This window comes from Gymnodraco acuticeps, unplaced genomic scaffold (genome assembly GCF_902827175.1).
Source record: "Gymnodraco acuticeps unplaced genomic scaffold, fGymAcu1.1, whole genome shotgun sequence".
Lineage (NCBI taxonomy): Eukaryota > Metazoa > Chordata > Actinopteri > Perciformes > Bathydraconidae > Gymnodraco > Gymnodraco acuticeps.
Genome location: NW_022990317.1, coordinates 837392 through 865386, shown reverse-complemented (window position 1 = coordinate 865386; position 27995 = coordinate 837392). Strand labels below are relative to the sequence as shown.

The 27995-nt window shown below is 38.2% G+C and overlaps 1 protein-coding gene and 2 non-coding genes across 8 annotated transcripts in view; all 3 read left to right on the top strand.

Annotated features, from left to right (window-relative positions):
- Positions 1 to 22489, top strand: part of dbn1 (drebrin 1) — a 110291-nt gene extending 87802 nt beyond the window's left edge. Inside the window, exons 2-15 of one of the 6 annotated variants that reach the window (XM_034223058.1) lie at positions 1095 to 1150; positions 3245 to 3357; positions 4941 to 5015; positions 5822 to 5965; positions 7244 to 7321; positions 8888 to 9039; positions 9779 to 9836; positions 11153 to 11209; positions 11380 to 11494; positions 13696 to 13821; positions 18258 to 18365; positions 19151 to 19602; positions 19707 to 19803; positions 20421 to 22489. In XM_034223058.1, the coding sequence (XP_034078949.1) occupies positions 1095 to 1150; positions 3245 to 3357; positions 4941 to 5015; positions 5822 to 5965; positions 7244 to 7321; positions 8888 to 9039; positions 9779 to 9836; positions 11153 to 11209; positions 11380 to 11494; positions 13696 to 13821; positions 18258 to 18365; positions 19151 to 19602; positions 19707 to 19803; positions 20421 to 20476 (1687 nt within the window). In that variant the 3' untranslated portion in view covers positions 20477 to 22489. Of the gene's footprint in view, positions 1 to 1094; positions 1151 to 3244; positions 3358 to 4940; positions 5016 to 5821; positions 5966 to 7243; positions 7322 to 8887; positions 9040 to 9778; positions 9837 to 11152; positions 11210 to 11379; positions 11495 to 13695; positions 13822 to 18239; positions 18366 to 19150; positions 19603 to 19706; positions 19804 to 20420 lie in introns of all 6 variants that reach the window. The other 5 variants (XM_034223056.1, XM_034223057.1, XM_034223061.1 and 2 more) reach the window with 5 other exon arrangements.
- Positions 22490 to 25301: 2812 nt separating this feature from the next.
- On the top strand, positions 25302 to 25492 carry LOC117550634. Its single transcript, XR_004569672.1, has one exon. It is a non-coding gene; the product is annotated as a U2 spliceosomal RNA (small nuclear RNA).
- A 663-nt stretch (positions 25493 to 26155) lies between these two features.
- LOC117550635 lies at positions 26156 to 26270 on the top strand. The gene has a single exon (XR_004569673.1). It is a non-coding gene; the product is annotated as a U5 spliceosomal RNA (small nuclear RNA).
- Positions 26271 to 27995: the final 1725 nt, after the last annotated feature.

The window sequence follows — 27995 nt, the reverse complement described above, 5'->3', positions numbered from 1 at the left end:
AAGTGAGGACATTTAGTCTTGGTTGTAGAATTAGTTTTAGATAGGGAGTGTATTAGGTCAATGAATGTCCTCACTAAGTGGTATGAAACTGTGTTTGTTAAGGATGTGCATTTGTATTATCAAGACAGAGACAGACAGAGTTCCCACAGTCATTAATCAAACTCTGTAATCTGCTTTACACACACACAGTTGAGCAAATAAAACAGCTCTTAGTCTTCCTAAAGAGGGTTGTAACACTTGTGTCTGGTGACGATGGGAGTCACTTGTTCTGTTGACCTCTGTTTTCTTGGCCATCTTCACCAAGAAGCATCTGTTTTGTTTTCTAATGTTTATTAGATATTAGCATGGTTGTGTTGTGAGTACTAGCACCGCAGTGTTTACAGGAAATGCTAATTCACACATTGCAAAAAATGAGCCTGAAATACCTTTTGATATACAGTAGAAGAGATGGCTCCTTATAAACAGGAAAGCACTCCACGCTCCGGTTCTGTTGCACTCAGAGGGATGTACTTACAACTGTTGTTAACTCCTACCTCTTGGTCATAGATAGTAGTGGTTCAAATGCACTTAAGTCAATTTGGGCGAAAGTGTCTGCCTACTACATTTGTATTATGTGAAAACAAGAAGCTATCTGCTATCTGCTCCCTGAGATGTTTCTGGGCACATTGGGGCTTTAGCTAAATGCTAATATTGGCCTCTAACATGCTGATGTTTTGCAGATATACAATGTACTATGTTTGTTTTAGCATTCTAAATGTACATGCCATACTGTTATTGTGAACATAGTAAACACTATAATCACAAAAAATGTGTGTTTTATTGTGAAGTTAGCATATTAGCATGCTAATGTTAGTGCTTGGCTACTGCAATGACTGTTGAATTCAAGTATTGTTGCTTGAAGCATCGCTAAATTGATTATCCATTGTTGGACTAATTCTTTCAGGCCTATTGAAAAATGCATTGCAGTTAAATCAATGAATACATACATATGTTTTAGTCCTTTAGAAAAACACATGCTAAATTATACTGTATTGTTTCTGAAGGGGAAACTTTGTCTTGTTTTTTCACACATACTCTCCCTCTCTTTCTAACAGGGCCTTGTACACATATGAGGATGAAAGCGATGATTTGAAATTGGCATCATCAGGAGGTACGTTTTAAATGTTTTATCATCAATCCAGTCCATTAGTTTCATCTCTCCCAAATGACACATCTAGCTGTTCTCTTTCTTTGTATGTCTTGATGAACTGATGGCTGTGGGTAAGCATGTTAACACCATGTGTGGCGCGGCTGTAATTTGCTGCTGCAGACCTGCGGTTGTAACTTTTGATGAGCTCTGCAGGATCTGCTGCTGCTTTGGGGGAAAAACGATCTTTGTTCTCCTCATTGTTACTGAGCCATCAGAGCGCGGGGTTCATTATTACAGCAGTTAATGATGCGCTGCATGATCATTACAGCTTAATGAGACTACTCCGTATTTGATAAACACACATACAGTATGAAAGGCTCCTTCTTCTTCCTCCCTTTCATGATATCATTGCATAATGGTATGTCTAAATGAGTAAATATACACATGTTCGGGATTTTCCCCACATTTGGAGTTTTCTATTTATGATCTCCGTATTTATTCTTAGCACAAAACCATAGGAGTCTCCTAGCCAGTTGAATCATACTATAATGTTTATATATATAACTTCAATGGAGCTTTGTTTGTAATTAAACAATGTATTTATATCGCTTTGGCACAGCAAATGGCTCCAAAGCCCTTATGTAAGATATGGTTGGTTTGGTCTCGCCTTAGATATATTAAAAAATGTGGTAGATGTTATTCAAGAGCTGGACGTGTCTCGTGGTTTTACTTAATGCACTTTTGATTAAAAGCACAGCTTATTCTGTGAGTCTAATGCTATCATCAATGCAGATTCCTGAATATGAACTGATCACATGAGAGGAATAAACTGTGCTACTACAGTGAAGTGCCTGCATCACTAATGCTAGAGAGCTGCAGGATAAAGAGCCACTTCTGCCAGCTGCGGCCTCAGTTCGCCTCGTGTCGGCAGAGCCGTGAATATTTCAGAGGAAACGCACCGGTTTATCCGCGCTGTAAACCTCAGAGGAAATCTATCTGCCTCCTCAGATCAGAGTAGACCAGAGTCATGTTTGTGTGTTTGTATGTGTGCTGTTTACAAATGTGTGCCCATCTCTGACAGATACACGGATAGATACAGGGATCAGGATCATAATCTGAGGCAAACAACTAGCAGCCTGCAACACGATGCTCCTCTGCAGACAGTGGGGGGAATGTATTTAGATCCTCTCCTTTAGTGAAAGTAGCAATCCAAATATGTAAAACACATTATTCACAATATAAGTGAAGGTCAAGCATTCAACATACATAGGTCAGGAGTTTTCACAGAAGAATGTAAAAGTATGGCCTCTGTCAAAGTCAAATGATTGAATAATATCATTTATATAGGATAACTCGTTTAAAAACAGTTTAATATGGGTGTAATAGGGATGTAATAACAGTGTAATATGGGTATAGTAACAGTGTAATTAAGATGTTATATGGATGTTATTACATGGGTGTAATATGGGTCTTATGACAGTGTAGTATGGGTGTAATAACAATGTAGTATGGGTGTATTGAATTGATTTATTTAAAACAAGGAACAGTGTACATTAATCAACATGTTAAAAACATGTAAAAGTACTCGAATTAGCCAAAAGGCTAGTTTTTACCGATAGTCCCTTTGCCAGATGGTGATGGGCATCCTAAAAGCAAGAATTAAAATACCACAACATTGTTATACCAAACAATAAATAAATAGAGGACATCACTGATCGAAAAAAGCTAACTACTAATTTGATGTGTATTTATATTTGATTGCCCATTTAATGGTTAAGTATAGGTAAGGCAAGTTTATTTATATACTGTAGGAACTTTAAACACAAGGCAATTCAAAGTGCTTTACAAAAATGAAAAACATTAAGGGCATTGGGAAATAGTGCAGCGGAATAACATTATCAAATGGTATTTTAAAAACGGTAATTAAAATGCAAAGAGAATAAAATAAACATAAAGCTAATGTAGAATAATACAGGTATAAAACACATGAATAAAAGTTGCAGTGCAGTGTGAGATATTAATAGTTGAATTAAAAGCAGGTGCATAAATAAAATTCCTCATGCATTATGAAACATAGTAGTCCAGGACTGATGCAGTTTGTGCTCTGTTCTGCAGGAGGCGGGCTGGCAGGGATCACGCTGACCTTCGACAGCGCCCGGGTGATGTACGGCTTCTGCAGCCTGAAGGAGCCCGCCGCCGCCTTGCCACGATACATCCTCATCAACTGGGTGAGTCCGGGGTCGGGGGGGGGGGGGGGGGGGGGGTGTGATGCAACGCCAGACACCTCAGGCACCTCAGGCCATGCACACAAACAGACACCAGAATGTCATATTAGAGGCACATATTGGAGTCATTAAGGATCACGGCATGTTTTTAATTACCAGTTTTCTTTAGAAACACCATGTCAACGACGGGTATGAACTAAATCCAGATTGTCTTTACTACATCGAAACTCATTAGATTACTCTTTTTGCCCAACTCTTTTTAGTAGTATTAGTTGTAGTAGTACAGTGTCATCTAATGCAATCTATTACAACATTTATTTTGTATTGATGCCTATAATTATTAGGTTTTTTGTTGCCACCGTCATAGAGGTCTTTATTCTTTGATATGTTTTAGCAGTAAGGTCATAGTTAGTGATGGTGTTGTATTGGTCTGCATTATAGTCAGAGGTGATTCAATTTTACTGTAACCCCAGTGTTTATTATTGTGAAGAATATATTTAGTTTACAACATATTTTTCATCATATAGCTGCTGTTTTTATGTGTTTTTTAGGATCCCTGCTCTACCTGATGATTTTGAGTTTTTACTGATCGGAAATTAAATTTGTGCATCCGTGATGAAGTTAAGTGTCCACTTCAACCACTGAGTGCACTTTCTATTTGTAACACACTTTAACCACAAGTTGAACATTATTATTCACTGATCTGTGTGGTTGTTAGCAGCATAACAAAAAGCTGTGGTTCAGGGGAATCAAACTTTAATATATTCTAAGTGAAAAACAAGCTGGAAATTAAACGTAACAAGCTTTGACAAAAAGAAAATATTTTAATGAGAAGAACCAACTAGTTAACCCTGTAATAGTAATAGCAATGTTTTTAAAAAAAATTAATAGTAGTAATTTCTTTATCTCCGGCCACCCAAGTATCCTATAATTCACGATTTTATACTACAATTTTGCAACACCATTTTTGTGATAACGCCCTAATTAGCATTACTGGCAAGACTCGAAAATTGATGTGCTGTTTCTGACTATGTTTTTTTTACTGATAAAATATTTTATTTCCTATTTGCATGATTTGTTGCTGCACTTACATTCTCTAAAGAGCTGCAACAAACCGCGTAAAGGTGGACATTTTCACTTTTCAAAATGCAACAGAAAATACACCGTTAGATATCAAAGTACCAGAATGTCTTAAAAATCAGGCAAGCACAATCACGCTACTTCTCTTGCTTTCTCCTCTTCTATCACACACACAGATGGATAAAGTGGTTAAATGTTGCTATTGAGAGATAAATTGCCATCAATTCACAGGAAATGAAGCCGTTTCTCTCTCTCTGCAATTATTGCTCGCTGCATTGAATTGGTCTGAATGAGCCATGATTACTGAATTACATCCAGCCTATTATAATAATAAACTGTTTCATTAAGTGAACATGACCAAAGCTGAACTAAAGGCTCTAATGACAACAGGATAAAGAGAACATGTCCTTTAAACACTTGGCAGACAAAGAGGCAATGAAACTCGTCACTGATGAACTTCTTTTGCATTTTCTTAAGGTCATGCTCTCTTCTTTTTACATTTTAAGGTCGGAGATGACGTGGCGGATGCCAGGAAGTGTGCCTGTGCCAGCCACGTGGCCACCATCGCAAACTTCTTACAGGTGAGATCCTGACGTTTTTTGTAAAGTAATCTGCTTTAGTATTTATTTTATTATCACAAAGAATGTTTATCTACCTTCTTTTTTTTTTTAAATCAACGCTCTACAGCACAGTAAATCTGTGGGAGGATGTAATTAGCGTGTGTGTGTGTGTGTGTGTGTGTGTGTGTGTGTGTCATTATTTTAAGTGGCAGGCAGTTCTTGCTCCCACACAGCCTCGGCTTAAAATGGGTCTTTTTCTAGGATAGTACATGCACCCAACTGTATTTACTGACACTTCTATACACTACTTTATTGTGCCATATGATTGAACAATACATAATAAAACACATTAGTTCATATTAAATGTATGAAACAGTTAATGTGCTAAAATAAAGTAAGCCATTTGCATTAAATAAGACCAAGACATGAAATTCAAGTTTATTAGTTAATTTAATGGCCTAAGTAAAATGACCATAATCAGATCAAAGCACTGAATGAAAAACATGTATATAATACTGTTGTAACATAAAAATGTATCTAAAAATACAATATAAATGAATAATTATCAACACAAAAGTATAAGACATTCAGAGAGGTGAGGGATGATTTAAGATCTAAGTGTCCAATTAGATGTTTACAATGTGTTCACTTTGCTATGCCTTATTATAATACCTCATACTAGGCCACCACTTCCTTAAACAGATTTCGATGTTATTATCCTTGTGTATTCTCATGTTTCTCTCTTTTTCTGTTTCTGCTAAAACACCTGAATCTCAATAATAAAGGTCCATCTTATCTTACTCATGAAATGTGATCTCTCTGTCCAGGGGGTGGAGTTGACTGTGAACGCCAGCAGTCTGGAGGACATCGAGCCGTCGGCCATCGGGCAGAGGCTGACCAATGGGACGGCGGTGGTGGCGAGTCCCGTCCTGAGCCGCCTGAAGACCCGAGAGGAGGACAACAAAGACGTGGTATGGAGAGGGAAGACTCACAAACATAGGAAGTTATTAGTAAACACTTCGAAATTCAAAGTGCTAAACCAAAAATGTGAAGAATTATTCAATAATCTATGCTTCAAATGGCAATTTGGAGATATCTGTATTCAATATTTTCACCAAATGATTACTGTCAAGTTGTGATTGGGTTTGATTGATTGACTCCTGCCTAAACTTGAAAAATGGCTTGATTCTTTCCAAAAGGACACATGGGACAACTCAGACTTGAATCTTTTCCTCTTTATTTGAGTGATGCAGATTCCTTTTTGCTTCATTCAGCTTCTTGTTAGCCTCTTGATGCTCATTTAGTCTTTAGGTTGAAAACCTTTAACACAAAACATATTTTCATTCATTTTAGGCAAACAAACATTTCAATAAAAACATGCCATCCTTTAACAAGCACTTTCTGTCCTGCTCCATAATCAAGTTTACAATTAAACTTAACATCTAATCAAAAGTAACTGCATCTCAACAAAGTAAATTATATTCCAGCATCTTATGTTAGCTTCTTACTTAATAAGACTAGAAATAATAATACATGTAATCAAACATGGTTAAACCAGACTAATACATCCACAAATATTCACCAGCAGCGTCTTTGGTCGAATCCCTGAGTCTCCTCTCCTCTCTCACAGCAAATTGTTTGTCCTCTGCTGAGAGTGTGTTCCCAGGTGTGTTGCATTTAGCTCATTAAATAGGAGGCTCACACTCTTCCTTTGAGCCACATTCTCAGTGGAATCACAGACCCTAGGCTCCCTGTCTCCACCTGCTGGACTGGAGCCAGATGTTGAATTGCACTTGGGGCTCTGACAAAACAATTACGCCCTTGCCCTATTAAGTTCAGTAGGTTTAGCATTGTAACAGATACATTTTTTTTCTTTACTGCATTATATTTATTCTAACCTATTGTCCCCAAGTTATGCAAAACCATTCAATCACCACCATCAAATTAAACAACACATTTCACCCAAATACTACCTAACATATTGAATGTGTTTGCATACTTTGGGATCCTCAATGAAATGTTAAATGTTGTGCAACAGACAGAAAAGAGATCAACTAGAGCAAGGTATATTTGTACCTAATGACGCAGCGAGCTGATTTATGGAATAAAGCGTTAATTTAAAAGCAGACAGTTCATGCTGAGCAATTCATATAGATATAGAAATTGACATAAATCAGCGTTGACACACACTGTTCCCCTGCTGTGATTTCTGAAACTGATCCTCTGTCTTCACGTCCCCCCCGACGCAGGGCACAGTGTACGAGAAGACTAATGCAGAGGTGGAGATGAAGAAGATCAATAGGGAGGAGTTCTGGGAGCAAGCCAAGGTAAGTGTGCAAGAGGAAAGAAGCAGGAAGTGATACGTGAATATTGAGATGGATTCAAGATGGAAGAAGAAGAGGAAAGATGGAGGGAAGGGAATAAAGCATGGGGGAGGCAAGGGGAGTGACTAGAAAATGATTCATTGGGGAAAAAAGCTAAAGTGAAAAAAATATTCAAATAATTTCTATCAGTTGTGAAAATTGCACTCACTTTATTTAGAGGTCAAACTAAGGGTGCTCCAAGTGTTGGTAATAATCTTACATCATTTCACAAGAAAACCTTTGTGCACTCGGCTTTAGTACAAATCCAAAGGCCTATATACTGATGGATGTGAATTACTGACGGTTTGGTTTTTCATTTTACCCATCAACCCTAATCTCTGTAAAGTAACTAAATACAATAAATACATGTCGTTGAGTAAAAGTAGACTATTTAACTCTGAATTGTAGTGGAGTAAAACTACAAAGTAGCATAAAAGGGAAATACACAAGTAAAGTACAAGTCTCTCAAAATTGTACTTAAGTACATTACCTGAGTAGTTGTACTTAGTTACTTCCCACCTCTGGTTAGCATTGATTATTGAAGAAGAAAACTTCTGATATCACTATCATGAAGAGGAGAGTGGTATCCGTTTTATTCGTCTCACTCTTCCATAAAGCCGATGACTGTGTTGGGAGTATAGTAGAAGTGAAGAACAAAGTCAAACACTGCTACGTCCTCCAGCTGTGCTGCCTTCAGCATGTTCAGACTAAATATGAAAGGACAGCATTGTTGTTGGACTGCAGGGCGTTTCCTCCATCTAAACTTCACAGCGTCAGAAAGTGTACATATCAAACACACAGGTCCAGCACCACAACTAAAGTAATCAAATACCAAATTCTGAGCATTTTTGGTGTTCGACTCTGTCTGACAAAACAAGACATCTAGATTAGATTATTTGATTCAACTTTATTGTCAAAGCACAGAGTACAGCGAAAAGCAGCTTGCGTCCAACCAGGAAGTGCAAAGAGTAGTAAAGTGTGTGAGTTTTCAATGAACTCACATAACAGAACAATGCTGTAAGAATGAATACATTTATTTGTATAAGGTGCATATTTAGAAGACTATGCATATAAGGTGCGGGGTTTAGGCATATATAGTTAAATATAGATTTAATAAATTGTAAATAAAGACATCAAGAGACTAGATTGGCTTAACGAGACCACTAATATCGAGTGGGACCCCTCAAAAACACGCCTGTTTGCTACCTTGGCTCCTAAATGGTGGAATGAGATCACAATTGATATCAGGGCAGCAAAAAATCTACATAACTTCCATCGCAAATTGAAAACCCATCTGTTTGGTTTGTACCTTGGTAATTCAATTCTAAAATAAAAGCATTCAAATGAATTCAGGCCTTGAAACTAATTCACCAGCACTTACAACGGTATGCCTTGCTTGAAGTGAATACATCTCTCTTTGTGGTTCGGAGTTTGAATCTTGCACTTATTGTAAGTTGCTTTGTATAAAAGCATCAGCCAAATCAAATGTAAAGTCATCTGTCTGTGTCTGTGTCTGTGTTTGCTCTCCAGCGCGAGGAGGAGGTGAGGAAGGAGGAGGAGAAGAAGAAGGTAGCAGAGGAGAGGCAGCGTTTTGACGAGGAGCGAATGGAGCTGGAGAGGAAAGAGCAGGAGAGCCGAGAGCTGAGATACCGTGAGAGGGAGCAGCAGATCGAGGAGCACCGGTGAGGAACACAACTACTCTCCCTAAGAACATCTATTTCAGGAGTGACACTGCAGAGGACAAGTGCTACTTCATTTAACAATTTGCAAATGGCTCAATAACGGTTGTGTGTAATTTGTTTAAAAAAGTCCTGCAGAATTTTTGCTTTTTACAACCTAATACTTCTACTCTACTACATTTTAGAGGCCAATTGTGTACATATTACTCCACTTTATTTATTTTACAGATTGATTGACTTGCTACTTTTCAAATTCAGATTATTGCACAGGGGAAATGTTTTAAAATAGGATTATTTGGTATAGATTTAACCATCCAACATTATATTTTGGTCACTAAAACCATGAGACAGAAATTCAAAATATTATTTCACAGTTCCAGCTTCTTAAATGTTAATATTTGCTGCTTTGCTTTCAAATATTTTATGAATCACTTCAAACATTATTGATGCAGTACTTTGACATGAACATTTGTATATTTACTGTGTGGAATTAGTATTTTTACTGAAGTAAATAATCTGAATTATTTTTCCACCACAGTCTTGCAGAAGTCTTGCATGCTCATCAAATATATGTGCAAAAGGACTTTCAATTGTATTAAAAATCATATTTAGCACCATGAAGCTTTCCAGATTGATCGTAGGGAAACAAGACCCTGGTTCTGGTATTTAAATATCGGGTAATTTCGAGGTGTCAGGAGAGTGTAAAGTATTTTCTAATCTGTGTGTTTTTATCTGAGAACAGGAAGAAGCTGCTGGAGGAGGAAGAAGCCAAAGAGAGGTTGCAGAGCCAGGCAGCCATGGTACGTTCCTGTGTCTTTACATCTGGGACAAACACTGCAATCAATATCAGACAAAGTCAGTGTTGAAAAAACTGTATAATTGTGACATTACAGGATATCTTGCTCATCCAACTTTTTTACAGTAATATACCCTTCTGTTTTACCATACGACTGCATTTACTTTATCCTGAGCTTATTCACACTTTGCCCATCAGAGCATCACTTCCTCTCCAAAAAGAACCATTTTAAATCACTGCGACACAAAAATGTAATCTTTTCGTCAGACAGTGGGGTTTGTTTTTAAGGGTTTGATTATACTCTGACAGTGAGTGTGTGTGGTTTATTTTCCTCATCTTGCATCAGCTGCTTGCTGGCTTGTTGCACAGCTCTGATATTCTTGCACTAATGTACATTTCCCCAAGAAATTGAAGTGACTGTTATTTTGTATATATTGTTTGTTGTGCTTTTATTTATGTGTTAATGTGTGCATATGTATACATGTGTCTGTTTGTGTATATATAGGCAGGGGTGTACATAACTGGTACGCAGGTACGGCAAACATCTGAAATGCACACCGTCAATTGTCTCACTAAGCGTTTTTGCGTACCGGCGGACTTGTGAAGCATTTCCAGAAGGCGCGTCGATCACTGGACGACAAAGCCGGTCGCCGTGTGCACAGACGGGCTGCTGTTAACGTCGGTGTGTACCACGGAATTGTGCCACAACTTCCGGCGCGAGTTCCACACGCGTGCTCCACTAGCGCCCACCCCTCCCGTCGACATTCGAGAAACAGAGGGGCTGAACACATAACTTTGCACAGGCAGCCCTGAGTACCAAACATTGTCTCCTGGTACTCATTTGAGTAACTCACTGAGAAAGTTATGTGCACCCCTGTATATAGGTGTATACATTTTTATATATATTTGTATTTTTTTGTATTCGGGATTGTGGGAAACGGTATTTCGATCTCTCTGTCTGTACACACAAACTGAAAGATTGACAATAAAGTTGACCTTGACTTTGAAAAAAAAAAGAAGAAGGAAACAAATATATATTTTGGCTAATCATATGAACATCTTAATATCTGTCCTTGTGTTGAGTTCATGGACCGTGGGAACTTTAGGCTTTGTAACTTATGGAAGAGGGGAAGAAAGCAGCAGGGGTCAGGCAGTTTTCAGTCAGCACTATCAGACCTTTTTTATCAAACCAAAAATGTTTAGCTGTTATTATTGCAGCTACAGCAGAGGAAGCTCATCTGCTCATTACAGGCAACAACTGCAATGATATCTTTCCTAGATTGTTCTTTAAACCTTCATGTGTGTTCCTCTTCTCTGCAGGCAGCAAAAGCGAGCCTCGATGACCTCAACCTGGACAAGAAGGAGACTGAGGCGGAGGTGAGTCAAAAGTGGCTCTTTCATTTTTTGGAGTAACTTTACTCTTATTTGAAAATTCTGAGTAAAGATATTGAACTTTCCTGCAGGATTTGGCTTGACATCAATGGAACAGGGAACACTGTAGTCCAGATTGCTGAATATTGTGTGTATCATATAATGTGTGTTTCCAGGAGGCAAAGGCCATCATCGCTCAGCGCTCAGGAAACCCTCGGGAGTTTTTCAAGCAGAAGGAGAGAGCCATGACCATCAGCGTCGACACCTCACCCGTCTCCGTCCACAGGAGCGGTAAGCACCAAAACTCACCTAACAAATTATCTCCTAGGTTCAATCTATTTTGGTTTAAACTGGAACAATAAAAACATTTGCAGTATTACCAGAATCCAATATTGTTCAATGGTTAAACAGGGGTGAACGAGTCGAAAGGACATAAGTAAAGAAGGGAAACTAACTGTAAATGTACTCTATAAGTCTTAAGCTGTTATCCATCCTTAAAAGAATGAAAGATGTGTTTATATCTCTTATATATTATAACATTTTTTTAATATGCCAGTCTAAAGAAAATAATCTTTTCTGTAAGGGGTTTTTAAGACCAGATTATTATTTTTCTACTCTTAAATTTAAACAGTAAGATATGTAAACGCCTGCCTACAAGATCACTTATTCATTTATTCAAATACTGTCGTACAGTTATGTCAAAATGTACTTGACTATTTCCATGTAATGCTAATTTATACTTTTAATCCACTATATTCAAGAGGGATTCTTTTTACTACAATAGTTTGATAACACACCTGAAGGGGGAGGCAGTGGGTGTGAGGGTTCATGACGTTTGGATTATCACATGTTCAACCTTTCACTCGTCACCTTCAAAATCACCTCAGTTGCGACTTCCTTCCGACATCACATTACATTTCATTTAGCTGACGCTTTTATCCAAAGCGAATTACAATGACCGATTACAGGGACTTTCTCCCTGGAGTAACTAAGGACTAAGTGCCTTACTCAAGGGCACACTAGTGGTGGTGTTCCTGGCGGGATTTGAACTCACAACCTTCCGATCTTCAGCCCACCTCACTATCCATTAGACCACCACTATCCCATCCAACCAGACCTTTACTTTTATTTTAAGATATGCACATTTGCCACAAAAAAGGTTTGAAAGAAAAACTAATGACAAAGAGGAAAGAGTTTAAATGTAACATCCGGTATCCCAACATTGAAGAGACAACAGTATAAATCCATCATCTCTTCTCACAGTTTGATGGATGTTGAGCCTTGTGACACACTTGAGCTTCTTTAATGTGGTTTTACTTTTGAGTTAATTTGTTCCATGTGGTTTGCGTGCAGCTTTAGTGTTTGCATGACCCTGCTTCAAACAGAGACAACATCTCAGTGGCAAGGATGTCATTTCCACTTTTATGATATTATATATATTGCCCACGCTTTTACAGTTTCATGATGATTTTAACTAAAAACCTTCCACTGTGTCCTCTGAGAGTTTCTCAAACTGTTGACACTTTATAGGCTTTATGGGCAGTAATAAGTCCAAAATACACTATTATTCATCCTCAAGCTTTACATTAATTCGATATACTAAAAGTGTTGCTGGACTTTTGCTTCTACTTGATGATGATGATGATACTTGCACCTGTGAGGTAAATAAAAAAGTAAACCATGGCAAACTTGAACAATCGGCAAAGCGTTGACCCATCAATATGCAAGGGCATATTCCTCATAAATGTATTGTAAGGTAAATAACAATACAATAATTGTAGTTGTAATTAGATGTTTTAATACGCCCACTTCTTTTTTTGCCCATTTACCATAAAGTCATAATATTGCAACAAACTAAATCCAAGTCAATATCTTTTTGTTATTTTCATGCATATAAGCAGGAGATTCACGTCTTTCAAACACCAAGCATTCAGTTTCTAAAGACAGACACAAAGTTATCTCCTTTTTTCTTGACATAATGAATTTGCTGGTTTAAATAATCAGGAATGGAATTTAAACTCGATTTCTGCGTAACTGTCTACTGTCTACAGTCGGTTTGAATAAAGCCACACTAACGTCCTCTCTTTCTTTCTCTCTTTCTTTTTTTTCCTTGAGGGATTTCTCTACCTCTCCACTCCACATTTGTGTTCACCATCCCCATTCCCTATCATTTATTTCACCCACTTCTTTTACTTATCAACCACTCCTCCACTCTCTTTTTATCCACATTTTCCTCGTCTATATTTCTCTTTCTTATCCATGGGTATTCACGGGACTCTCTGCCTTTCCAACAATCCTTTCTGCTTTTTACTCGACTCTCTCTTCTTCTACTCTCGCTCTCTTTCTTGCTTTTTTGTCTGTCTTGTCTTCCTGTCCTGTCAATCTTCCCCACATCTCTCTGTTCCCGGCGTCGCTCCGTGTTTTTGTTACTTGTCTGTGTTGAATCTTCGTTGTCCGGGGTTTTTGTGGCTGTTTGTCGCCACGACCACCAGGCCGTTTGGACAGCCCCTTCTTGAGGCAGCAGCACAGTCCCAGCAGCCCCAGTCCGAGCCCCCTCCCCCGGGGCACGTCGCCCCTCCGCACCCCGCCACACTCACGGACACAGCCCACCGCCGCCGGTAGGTACAGCACATAACCGATAAACAGCAGAAGAAGAAGACAGATGGTCCGATATCCCCTCCCCAATCACAAAACCCTTTCCACAGATACAAAGACTCATAAAACAAAGATGAAATGAGAATGAAACTGCATGTGGATATTGAAAATGTGACCGGTTTAATAATCCCCGCGTACATTTGTATACACACTAATATACCAGTGTTTTTCTGGTTTTGATCTCATGAAAAGTAATTATCTTAAAATAACCTTGATTTTTTTATTATGCTTTCCATCTAAACTATCTTTTACTTTTCAAGCCCCTTAAAATAATAAGATGAAAATATTCCTAAATGAGGCACAGAATGATGTGCCTCATTTAAAGCCAGAATGATGTTGTATCTAGTTTAAGTAAACCATCATTTGATCTTTTCATGCACCAACACAATTGCAAAAACTCAAAGCTGCTCAAATCAGTCAAGTACACTTCTAAATACTGTTCTAAGTACTGTAACATTTCCACTTTCAATTCGGGACAAGAAAGAATTCTGGAAAATCACTTTAAATGGAAAATGTAACTGCCTTACTCCACACTTCAACAGTAACATTGAATAAAGCTCAAACAGATGTGATAATTGATGTTAGCCGCTAGCTAGGATCAATGTATGCTTCATTATTGACCGTTCTTTGTATAACTCTACGTAGCATAACAAAACAACTCCTATTGGAAAGACAGCAGCGATGAAATGACGCCTCTCAGACAAACACAGTTTTAAGTCCACATGCATTTTCATCTTTCCAGTTTCCAAAAAGTTCATTTTTGTAACCCACTCCATTTAGCACATTCACTCTTTCACCCGACACATCTGCAAACCAACCCCTAAAATCCCCTCTCCACTCCCCGCTGAACTCACCCCAAAACCCCTCCCTCTGCCCCCAACACCAAACAACCTCCATCGCCCCCTGACCTCTTTACATCGTAGTTTGAAGCAGCTGCTTCTCAGATTAGTAATGATCTATGTTGAAGGATAAGTCTGGTGATGATTAAAAATGTTCTTCTTGTCAGCAGATCCTATAAATAGATCCAAAATGGACACTGAATGCATCTACTAACAATTATTTGTGTGTGTATAAAGCCTGATATACCTGATAAAACACAACATTTTAAGTGAATTTATAGATGACACTGAATTTTTCTTTTAAATGACCAATACATTTAAATTACCCCAGCATTTACCTGAAAATCATATTCCTAAGGGTTGATGTCTTCACTATATATCAATGGGAGTGGATCTGAGAAACACAGACAGGAAGCCATAGTATTTTGAGATGTTTTTTATTGTTGACAATAAGAACAAATAAAATAAAGCCAGCATTATCCTTCAAGTGCAGATATTTCAGCACCTATCAACTTCCTTTTTGTACAAAATGTATCTCAAGTTAAATAAGGTTTGATTTAAACAAAAATACCTCTTTTCACTTGTATTTTAGAATCAGTACTGTGGTGGAACACCTACAGTACATTAAAAACCAACTGATATGGAGCCATGAACCTTTTTTAGGGTTATAATAAGCTAACCTGCTCACTAGCATTTCACTCACCGATAGTAGACAATTCAATATCCTTTATGGCTGTAAACCATAAAGCTGTTTGTCGGTTTGTGTTCTAGATGTTGAGTGTGTCCTCCCTTCAGTCTTCATCCTTTAGATGTCGTCCAGTCAGCCGCTGATGTCAAATTATCTTTTGTAAAATGTTTTTCCTGATGTTTTATGTTTTTTATTGAAGAAAATTCTACTTTTCACAGGCATAAAGAGCTGTTACTTTAACTTCAAAATCTCACTGGTTTTCTGTCACCTCCTTCCTCTTCTGATCCTCAATCTCACGCCTCTGATCCTGGATCTGCATCACCTCCCTGCACACACACACACATAAACACTGCTGCTTTTAATCCTGACCGACTGACCCAAATGTGAGTTTGTGTGTGACGTCGTCCAGCCGTCCGTCAGTCGTCACCGCTGTTTATTGGCCTTTGACTGAATATGGATCTTTGCCCTTTGACCTCAATGTAGTGGTCAATGTGTTAAAGGAACATAATGGTGATTCTGAATGTTTTAGCCTATTAACTGCATCAGTAAGTATCAATCATTACTGCCAATCATTTAAAATTCTCCCTTGTTTTCAAGAAACCTTTTGGCATCCAAGTCGTAACTTTACAAATGATGCTGTATAAAAGTGAAAGCCAGCTGATATTTAAAAACAAGACATGTTTTTTGACTATTCTTAGCATTACAGTGTTTGCTGTTTAGCAGAAAAATACCACTCAATGTCCTAAATTCCTTAAATACTTCTCACAACAGCAATCAAGGCAACTCTTTTTTATTCGTTTTTAATGGTCAGTTTTACAAAAAAATATATTCTCACAAATCTATCGTTCACCTTTTATATCTCAGTTGGGGGAAGAAATCTAAGAGATCTCACAAGCTAAACCAAAAACAAACAAATGGTGTTGCATAATTGAACAACATGTTATTCTTTAAAAACATATGAAATACTTCGGACAATGAACAGCAATACGTTAGCTACTGGGCAAAAGCATGCAGAGCAACCCTTATGATCTGCTGTGTGTGTGTGTGTGGTGTGTGTGTGTGTGTGTGTGTGGTGTGTGGTGTGTGTGTGTGTTGTGTGTGTGTGTGTGTGTGTGTGTGTGTGTGTGTGTGTGTGTGTGTGTGTGTGTGTGTGTGTGTGTGTGTGTGTGTGTGTGTGTGTGTGTGTGTGTGTGTGTGTGTGTGTGTGTGTGTGTGTGTGTGTGTGTGTGTGTGTGTGTGTGTGTGTGTGTGTGTGTGTGTGTGTGTGTGTGTGTGTGTGTGTGCACCGTGCGCATGTCTATACAGTAGGTGTTGTATTGGTAGATATTATGCTGGGTGGGCAAAGAACCAGTTCATCCCTGTCCTTAATGACACCTTTCAAAGACAGCTCTGGAACTACAATCCTTCCTTTAATCTGAAAGTGTGTTTACTTTTCTTCTACACTGGTGAAGAATATCACTTTTTTTTTTAAAACACTTCTTCCAGCAATTAGCCTGTTTCCCTCAGAGCCTTCAGAGGCTTTTGACCGTAAATTGAATTGGAGAACCCACCCAAGCAAGACCCCGCTGAGCATGTTGTGATTCATCGCTTTTTCAGGGTCACACATCTCAGTCAGCCATGTTGTTTCTACTCGAAGAGACACTGTTGTTCTTTATCTGTGGTTTGTTGTGTTCATGTCTTCTGGGAAATCTTCAGACGTCTGACTCCAACAAGCATGAAATCACCCGAGCGACATTTTCATGGTGGCAGTGATTCTCCTGACTGTGTTGATGTTTGTCATAATGAGTTGTATTCCTGGATCCATCAGCATTGTGACTCACCTGTGTCCCACTGCAGTGATGCCATTATAATGAATGCTCAGAGGATATTTGATGGTTGTTTCATGACATGCTCCATGATAGTGTTGTGTCTCGATTATGGTACCAGGAATATGTCACTGTCCTATCTACTCGTATTTATTAACTTCAACTTTACTGGTTACTCTCCATTTACTTCTTCTTCTGTCAATATGACATGTCCAGTGTGTCCTCTAAACAATGTCACCTGGGCTTTTTGCACAAATGTCTTGCAAAGTCTCAATGTTTTGACACAAATATGATGAACTTTATGAAGAGTTTAGAGTCATGCTCGTGGCTCTGCATGACAACACGAAGCAATTAGCACAAAGTGCCTAACATGCTGATGTTGTGCAGCTATAATGTTAGCCATTGCTCATTGGCAATAAACAGAAAGTACAACAGAAGCTGATGGAAATCTGCAGGAATGAGATAATACACCAATGTATTGGACACATTTGGTAGTTGACCTGATGATGGCACTAGATCAAAATCCATGGCATTACTAAAGTTATGCTCCACAAACATTACATAGTGCCAAAGATAGTTTGGGGAGTTATGCTTTTTTCACTTCTCCATACAAATTCAACTTTTAAAGTGATAAAGTATTAAACAAAGATGACAATGTTAGAAACTCAGATTGTCTCAGTGACCATATATGTGTTTGCTGGTTGTGTTACAGCCTAAGTGATGTAATGTTGTAGTTTTGTGCACTGTTGTATGTGTTGAAGTAACACCGGATGTGACTGGAGGTACAAATATTAACCTTATTTGAATTAGGATTATATCAGAAAACAAAAATCGGAAGACTATTTTAAATCAGCCTAATGTTCCTTCTTTCCCAAATTCTGGCAAATTTTTACAAAAAATGATGTGAAACACAGCTCCAGTTGAACATCCTGTGTTACAGTAGAATAACACATCTGGTTTTATGCGTGTTATTTTGTTATAGAAGGGTTTTGCCGGTGACTTTTTGCTCCGTACCCTTTCGATGTTGTTGTGCCATTCTGTTCCTTTAGGGGATTTTGACGATGAAGGAAGCAGAGATCTCAACATGGCCGCCGTGTCACCCATCCCTAAAATAGTCACTACTTCCATCATAGAGGACTTCAGCAGGGAGGATGAGGACGGCAGAGACGAGTGGGGTGAGAGTGAACCTGAAAACAATGTTGAAATATATCATCAATTAATTAATGGAAATGTAATCGCTATGTGGACTTGGAGAACATTCAAAATGCAGGAAGCGGAATATTTGTTAAAGGCCTAGTTTGTGTTAATATACAATTATAGATAAAGCATTATGACATTTTATAGATATTTCAACCTATACATTATATTGTACAGAGTTAACAAAACACATTTGTTTGGTACAAATCCTCTTAAAATCAAAACATAATCAAAGGCTTTGTTTTAATTTTGATACTTTTTTAAGGGTACATTCACAACAAAATATGTATATCACTGAAATCTTGTGGTATCCATTTATGCAGATAGTTTTTGTTTTATCAGTCCACATTTTGATTTATATTTCTCTTGCACACTGAAAAAACTGAAACATCGACAGATTACAGATAATGATATTGTTGAAAGCAATCATATTCAGTTTAAATAAAAAGGATCAGTTTCATTTTACAATTATCCTTACCTTACCCATTATTGCTTTCAACTGACCTTATACAATGATGTGTAATCTGTTGACATAAAACATTTAATTAAAGTCAACATTAAAAACAAAATGTATTGCAATTTCTGCCTCCACAACTATAAACATCTTTTTATAATAACATGGATTAAGTTTTGGTTTGGGGTGATCCACAAAAAACAAATCGAATTCTTTAGAAATACTAATGAGGACAAAGCATGCAGACCCCCTTTATGATGTGAAAAAAAAGGAATCGCTGCTTAGGTTGTGTTTCGTTTTCTCCACCAGGTTCGGAGCCAAAGAAGGATCAGAAAGCCCCGGCCCAGGACTCGGCCCCCACGAAGCCCGTGCAGAGCGTGGCCCCGCAGACTCGCGACTCCTCCGGCTTCTCTGCCTGGGAGTCCGGGACAGACCGCCTGGTCAACCTGTGGGACAGCAGCGCCGACGGCCCCGAGTCCCAGAACTCCCAGTCCTCTAATCTGGTGGACCTGATGGGCGACGCTGCTATCCCGCCCGGCAACAGCGCCAAGCCTCAGCCCCTCCTCAGCTTCGATGACATGATTGAGGGGTCTATGTGCTCGGCCACCGGCCCCGAGGACGACCCCACCAGCCTGGTGGACGTGATGGCCGAGGACCAGATGACCCTGAGCTACCAGCATGCATTGCAGCATGCATCTGGGGAGAAGAAGGAGCTGCTGATGACCAACGGGGAGACGAAGGAGGGGACTCAGGTCAGACAGGTTAATAATGCTTCTGATGAACTTTAAGTAAAAAGTTGTTTCTGTTTTATTTTTCATATTAATAGTTTTGTTTAATGTTTTTCTTGTCTGTTGTTTCTTAAAAGGCAAGTGAGGGCTATTTCAGCCAATCACAGGAGGAGCAATTTGGCCAATCGGAGTCCTCGGCTAAACCTGCGCCTGTCTTTTATAACAAGCCACCAGGTGAGATACTTGTCTAAAAACATGTATCAAATATATTGTGTCTTTATGCCTTTAGTTTATAAAACCTTAACACTTAGCACAACTCCATTTTTAACTGTTCTCCTGATGCATACACACAACTCTGCTGCTCTCAATTAAGATTGCTTTTAGGATACATTCAGTCATACTATACATAGGGCATAAGGCCCTCACATTCCTGGTAGACTTTATTGTAAAAAAAATCTACAAGGAAAAGAAGGTAGTGGTAATAATACATGAATAAAAACAGTAGATGTGTTTCAAAAGTGAGAGACATGAGAATGACATGACTGCGGAAACATATACAAAGCTGAATTCACCAAGATAGACTGACTTGTGAAACTGTTGTTTTCAGTAGTATATATAGTAAGTTGTCCAGAGATCAATATTCAGTTTTTGTTAAAACTAAGAGGTCCTACCAAAAACTGCATGAAGATCCAGTTTATGTTCAAATGTTTTTTGTTATGCTGACATGTGTTTCTATTATTGCGCCCAGTCCATTAATATCAATCAAGGTTAACAGTCCAACACTCCATATCAACAAAATCACACCAACAAATATTAATATCATACCATATTTTTGTGCGTTTGTTGCTCAGAGATTGACATTACGTGCTGGGACGCAGACCCAGTGGGCGATGAAGACAGCGACTAACCGGCCAATCAGAAGCCACCACCGGACCAAGAGGAAGTAGAAAGTGCGCTTTAAGAAGAAAAATAGTTTTTTTCTAAAAAACAAAATACAAACAAACAAAAAAACAAAAATAATATTAATAACAAATCTTGCATCAAAACTACTTCTGTATTATCTTTTAGAGGAAAACAAAACAGTAGCCACCGGGGGAAAAAATACGGGGTTTGCGTTAAATACGGTTTGAAGGCTCAGTTTTTTTTCCGGTGTTTGTTATTTTATTTATTTGTTTTTTCTTTTGCAATGCAGATGTAATAGCTGGGAGCGGGAGGGGGACTTTTGTTTGTGTAAATGATTTATTACACATTAACGTAGCGCACTGCTGCATATTAGAGACAATGAAGGTGTTTATTAACACCCTATAAAACTGCTGCCATGTATACCTTCACTCTCTGTTTCTTTTCTTACCTCTTTTTCACCTCTCTTCTTCCTTCCTTCCTCTGTTAATATCCAAAAACATTCACTTCCGCAAGTCAGTTAATCTTGTATTTAGCTCTCACTCTATTGGAAAAAAGTGAAATATTTTATTTATTCTGGTCTATCTAAACGTAAATGAAATTCCTGATAAAACTCAACTGTGGCTATGTATTGGTCGTTCTTTCGCTCCTTTTGTAAGATTTTAAGACTGAATTCAAGATTAAATGGCTTGTAAATCTGCTTGCTTTTTCCAGTGCACTTTTATTTCTTCTGTGGATGAACAGCTGCTTCTAAATCAGCCCTCCCCTCTGGTTCCATACAAATCCTACTTTTTACCCCAATTATATATTAAAACAAGCAAATGAAATAACATTTTTTGCATCAAATCTAGATGAATATACTGTAGATATTTTTCCAAGTGTTTTGTAGGAGGCTTTAAGGTAATGAAAACAAAGCCATCTTCAGATAGTGCAAAGTAGAAAAAAATGAAGCTTTTGTATGAATCTTCTAACATTTCTCCAAAGGCTAAACATTATAAAGTTTTCCACCAAGCCCTTCATAATGTGGGCATTTCTACACAACAGTGGGCACAGTTTCCGTCTTCCGAGATGTGGAGGTTTTAAGCAGGACGCCCTTTTATTTTAGAGCATTCATTTTTAAATATTTCGGGCATACAGTATTTCGGCCTTACTGTCCCACAAACAGCTGGAAGCAAACTTGGGCCGCACTATGTTTGCTTATACTATTTTCTGACTTTGTTTTAATCTGCATGGAGAACCAGATGTCCACATTTTCTCATGATCTTCTGCTTCTAATTTGACAATTTTAACGGTTTCCTATGTACTAACTGTCTTAATGTATTGGAAGTGAAGTTAAAGGCGTCTGTAACATTTCAACCACTTTAAAGTAAGAAGTAATGCCACCATGTCATACCACTCAGTGTTTTATTCATCCAGGTAACCAGAAATACAGTATAGCACATAAACAGGCTTCAGTCATCTGTGAATTAGCAAATTCTGCAAATGAAGATCTAAATCTAAAAAGCCAGAAATGGAGAGATCCAGAGGGCAAACGAGGAGGAAATTGGAATTAAATCGATACATATGGAAACATAAAAGGAATCCTGGGATGAAAAGGCAAAAGCTATTCAACACACAGGAATAGGAAAAAAAGAGAACATTTCAGTTTTTTGGGGGAAAATAAATAAAAAGTTTCAAACATTTAAAAAGGTTCCTGACATCTGTTTCTCCTAGCAGTTTAAAACTAAACGTGATTCTTGAATCCTCTCTGCCCCACGTCTGCTGCCCGTCTGCTTTTGTTCTGTGCCAATGCAAAAAACTATCATATGTATTTTATTTTTTATTGATGCAATATTTACTTGCCCTGGAAACTGGAGTGAGGGGCGGGGCCGAGACGGGAGGTGTGTGTGTTTTTAATACCTGTCAAAAAAGTGCTAGAATTGATTTTCAGGACCTTTTTGAATATTAGCAACAACAGTGTTAGTCTTTTTTTGCTGTAAATTCCTGTAGAAAATAAAAACTCCTAGGCAATAATAACCTCCTTTTTGTGTGTGTGTGTTTGTCTGTGTTCAACTGCCGAAAAAAAGTTTGTTTGCAGATCTTTTTATCCAAATGTTGAGATGCTTTTGGGGCTTGTGTTTTATTTAGATCTCTGCATCTTGAATGATCATGTGACGGGAAGAGGATGTGCTCACATCCAACATCCACCAAATGTAATTAAATCCTATACAAATTTGACTTAATTAGTTTATAAATAGGCAAGTTTGGTGGTATGGTTTTTATATCAAGGGAATACTTAATCAACTTCTACAGTAAATAACTAACTTTTAAACATGGTACATCTCCACCACTAGATGGCCCCATTTCATTACTTTTCCACTTCTGAGAGGATGCTTGTCGCTTCCTGTCCTCTTCTCTGATCTGTTTTACTCCGGTTTTACTAAACATGTTATAATTATGTCATATGTAAAGCTGTAATCTCTGTGTTCTGACGGCTGATGTTTAAAACAGATTTCCTTTAGCGTTCAATTCTCCCAAACATAAATTCAGACTGTGACTTTCTCACATCAAAGTCTAACCTCAGGAAGGTCAAAGTCTGACAGTGGGGAAGGGGAATATTTTCCTGTAGCTCATTGCTGCATTTGTATTCGTCATCCATCATTACTACATGATTAACGGGCTTTAAGGTCCAACATTATTCAGGTTTCATGATTGTGATTTGAAACCTCAGTTCAGAATGAGAATCTTAAAGTGAATGATTCAACATGCTATATGCTGACTTCTTGCCACACTGTGCTGTGCAGCGTAGAGACACAAATCTCTTCTAAATACATGTTTTCAGTTTCTAGTTATTACACAATCTTCCATTTATTTCTTGTTTCTGGTTGACGCTGACAGGATGCAGCATTTTAAAGCATTTTTTTGTATTTAAATCAAGCATTTTTAAGAGAATATTGGCTTTTTCCTGTGAGCTTGTTGCAGTGAAGTGGTGTTTAAAACTGAGGTGGTCTGTATTAATCTGACAGATGTGAATACTCCAAAGGTTGTCCAATCAATTTGTTAGGCCACTTGGTGAGCAGACTTCTCTGCTCAGCACTTAATCAGCTGAAATGAGCTCTGATTACACTCTGACAGTGACTCTCAGCAGAGGTTGCAGGATTTTTTTCCACCTCTCATATGTCTTCAGAGACACAACATGTGGGGTTTGACTGAGAGAAAACGGGACTGTAGAAAAACATGGAACAAACAATGCTTTGAACGTACGCATGCTGCTTTGCTGTTTATGAGATTTACCTGAGAATGTTTCAACTTTGCATCTTAGTTAAGTTACTGAGCACCTTTTAACCCTTCTCCCTTGAACCCCTTATGGCCAATCAATCAACAATCAAATATTTTCATATGGCCCCGAAAATATAAAAGACAAATTTGCCTCAGGGGGCTTCACAATCTCTACAGGTCGCAACACCTTTGGCCCTTAAACCCTTGATACAAGGAGGATACTAAGCCTCCATTTACACAGTCGAAATGGAGAACGAACCGAATTCGATATAAAAAAAGTCTTCCGTCCACACGGTATCGGCTCAAGAAACGTTTCCGTCCACACAAGACTGCTCGAGACGCTGTAGTACATATGCCGGGCCTGTAAGTGGCGCTGTACTTCTGCCATAAAATACACCAAAAGCAGCGATTTTTTATGTCAATTTGCACATTTCATGGTGATGCTCAGCCTCTCCCCTTAACTCCTAACAGTCATCATCATGTCAACCACAACACAGAGAAATACTGATAGAAATGTGTGTGTAGTTGTTGATACATTGCTGACAGAGGGAACTACATTTGAATACAGATTTAAGAAATATCAGTTTTTGAGCATGTCATAAGCATGTTTTGTCTTGACTATATTACAACTATATTATAATAAAATAATATAGTATTTATATTATTGAATTGATTATGATTATTATTATTAGTAGAAGTAGTTTATTTGCATTCATTATATTTTAATCTTTGTGAGGCTAGTATTTGGCAGGAAATGCAGACGTATTCACCTGTAAACGCATACTGAACGACATACATGCACATTTACCATTTACCTCACTGTATAAAAAAGTAACTGTGTTGATAATAATAATGAACAGGAATTATATTTGCAAAGTAGCCTACTTTGTTTCCAAAAAAAATGTTTTCACTCCTGTCGGTTGGGGGGGGCCTCATCTCACAATGTCGCTTGGGGCCCCAAGTTGGCCAGGGGCGGCCCTGATTACACATCTTTGTGGCCTCTTTGTTTTGCTCAGTGTTAATCACTTTAGAAGTGACGTTTTTGGAAATGCAGAAAGGGAGAATTCCACAGTTCTGTGAGGTCTATAGGTTTGTTTCCACATGGCGGCGTTGTTCTGCATGTTACCTGCAGCCTCTGGAGCCAGTCTACAATATCTTGTTTTATAAAATCTCTTTCTGCGTGAACAATTTAAAACAAACTATATGAAAATATCACACAATTAAGGGGCATTGCAAGCTGTACGTATGTCAACGATTACATTTGCATTTCTAAATGAAATTGTAAATAATAATAAAAGACGTGCTAAACTCCCATCATGCCTTGCGTCACGTTACCATCCAACATACCACATAAAGCACACACAGTGAAAACACGATATATTTTTCCAGCAGACCCAATCGCAGTAAATCATCAACTCTGCTATGTGTCTATTGTATGACGACTACATAAATGTATCCATTAACTCTGTTGTTAATTAGAATAGGTTTTCCTAGTGTCCCTTAAACACATCAGTAACCGTCAGTGAGCGTAACTGTGCGGAGAATGACTCTATTACCGCGGAACTCATTCCAGTATCGCTTCTCGGCCTTTTGGCTAAGATCAAGTGTAGTATCTGTTCTTATCAGTTTAATATCTGATACGTCCCCTACCCGGGGACCATATATTAAATTGATTTTTGGAATAGGGAGATGGAATAGGGGCTTGCTCCGTCCACTCCACGCATCGACCTGGTATTGCAGTACCTCCAGGAACGGTGCACCCCCTCTGAATGTTAAAAAGAAAGATCGCTCAGGGTACACGGTCAAAGACTAGTTTGTGTACTATCTGTATTCCAAACACGCTCATCTAACGGATATTTCTTAGTATATCTATCTATAATGAATTTGCATATTTGAAATAACTTTGTAAAACGAAGTAGATAGTAATGCAAAAGCTCAGAGTAAATATATGTAACCTACCAAACAGTGTTTGCTCTAACACTAACACTATTTTCTGCCAAGCCTGTTAAACCCACCATTATATCACTGTGTGTGTGCCCATCATGCATTGCGATACAACATAAAAGTCTAACTAATGCAAAAATAAACGTGGGTTCTTTAACATGGAAAGTCTACAATGCATAAGGTATAATATATGTCCAACACACGTGTGTGTATGCGTGTAGTCGGTGTGAATCGGCGGCTGTTTCCAAAATGTAACCCGAAATCCCATCATGCATTGCGACATGGCATAAGAGTCTAAACTAATGTCAAATACACGTGGGTTTCTTTTAAATTGAAAACTCAAGGTAATTGTGTTTCTCAGATTTTCTTTATTCATTCATTATGTGGATTATATTTCTGCAAAAGCTGACTTCACAATACGACACCAGCACTTAAAGTAGTTTTCTCGTGAATATGATCGCTGTCAAACTGATCAACGGGTAGATCACTCTTGGTTCTCTTCAGAACGCATAAATCTTTCGCCTTTTACTAAAGATTTCCGTGGAGAGGACCAATAAGAGTTATAACTAATTTTTTGATGCTCTGCTTCATGCGGGGCTTTCCAACATTGTCAAAAGAAAATTATCAGTCCAACTTCATCTCAGAGGTGACTGCTTCTTCAATTCTAATACCTACCATTTATTTGAAATTGCTATACCGTTAAATGGTTCTATATGGTATGTGAACATATTTATATGTCAATTGAATCCTATTTGCAACCAGAGGAGACATATGCCTGCGACATAGCCAGTGTGACAGCCGTTGTGCAGACAGAGGCAGTGAGCGCTCTCTGTAATGCACAACCAGGCACTGGGAACGGCGCAAAGCACGCGTGCGCGCCACATAGCAGGACAGCGCGCGCACGGGACAGAGGAGATGAGATGTGGTCTCCTGGGACCCATTCTATTATATGGCCGTGTCATTAAACTTCATAAACTTACTGTCAAGCCAGTTGAAGTGGTCTTCCTTTTGGAATGACCCCTGGCTCACCATGTATTTAAAGCTCTCGCAGGTAAGGGCTAGCGTGCATATTGCAGGATCACCATCCTCAAGAACGACAAACATAATAGCACAGAATAGGCCGACATAATAACTGACTAAAACACCTCATGCAATATTACAAAACATGTCAAAATGATGAGCCTGTCTGGTAAACAGGCAGTCAGCACAGTTACGATTATTTACAATGAATTCAAATAGTAATACAATGACTATTAAAGAAGCATTTACACTGAAGACATAATTTAGGCTACTGCTGATTCAATGTAGCGGACAGACAGATCATATTGACATGCTTTTGTCATCCTTCGAAGTTTAATTAATTAGCTGACTATAATTAATGATCAGGGTTGGGAAGTTTACTTTTTTTAAATGTAGTAGGTTACAGATGACTAATTACCCTGTTAAAATGTAATAGTAATGTAACTGACTATGTAACTATATGTATTGATATTCTAATTAATTATGGTTATTTTATGTTTTTTGTGAGTCACTTTGGATAAAAGCCTCTACTAAATAACATAACCATAACATACGGTTTTATTAAACAAATAAACAAAAAGGCTAACAGTTGGTTTTGCAGCGACTCATCATAGGCTAACAGATGACTGATTCCCTGTAAGACTCACATTTAGCACGTGTTGCTTGTATTGCTGTCCAATTCAATACACCAGAATAGTTGTTAACTTTAAACAAACAACACGATTCCCACTCTTACTGTAATTAGTGATTAAATCAACAATTAATGTAGGACACCTAGTTGGGCTTGCCAAAATCACGCTACAGTTTCATTAAACAAATAATCAAATATGCCAACAGTTTATTTTGCCGAAAGCTATAGCTAACGAATAATTGTTTTTAATGCCTTTAATACGGTTAGAAGCTATCATAAGCTAACAGGTGATTGTTTGTATTGCTATCATAGTTAACGTTAGCTAATCACACTTCATTTCAAGACACCGGAATTGTTATTAATGTTAAACAAATACAACTTTAAAAGCACTTCACATTACTAACACTCTCTGCGTTGTCATTCATATTCATGTCTCCTACTCGCTAGGTGGCCGTGTCACGAAAAACTAGTGAGCGTGTACGATTTTGAAACAATGTTATTATTATATATATCCCCATAATTGTATTTCTCCAATCTCCATTGGACCAGTTGCATATGGCATCAGTCGCGCCGGACGTTCACGCATATTTTACTAGTGGCCAAGCGGCAGTACTACAACTTCTGTGTCAGTCCTTGGCTGTAGTCGAATAGTCAATTTAGCTTAGGAACCTTC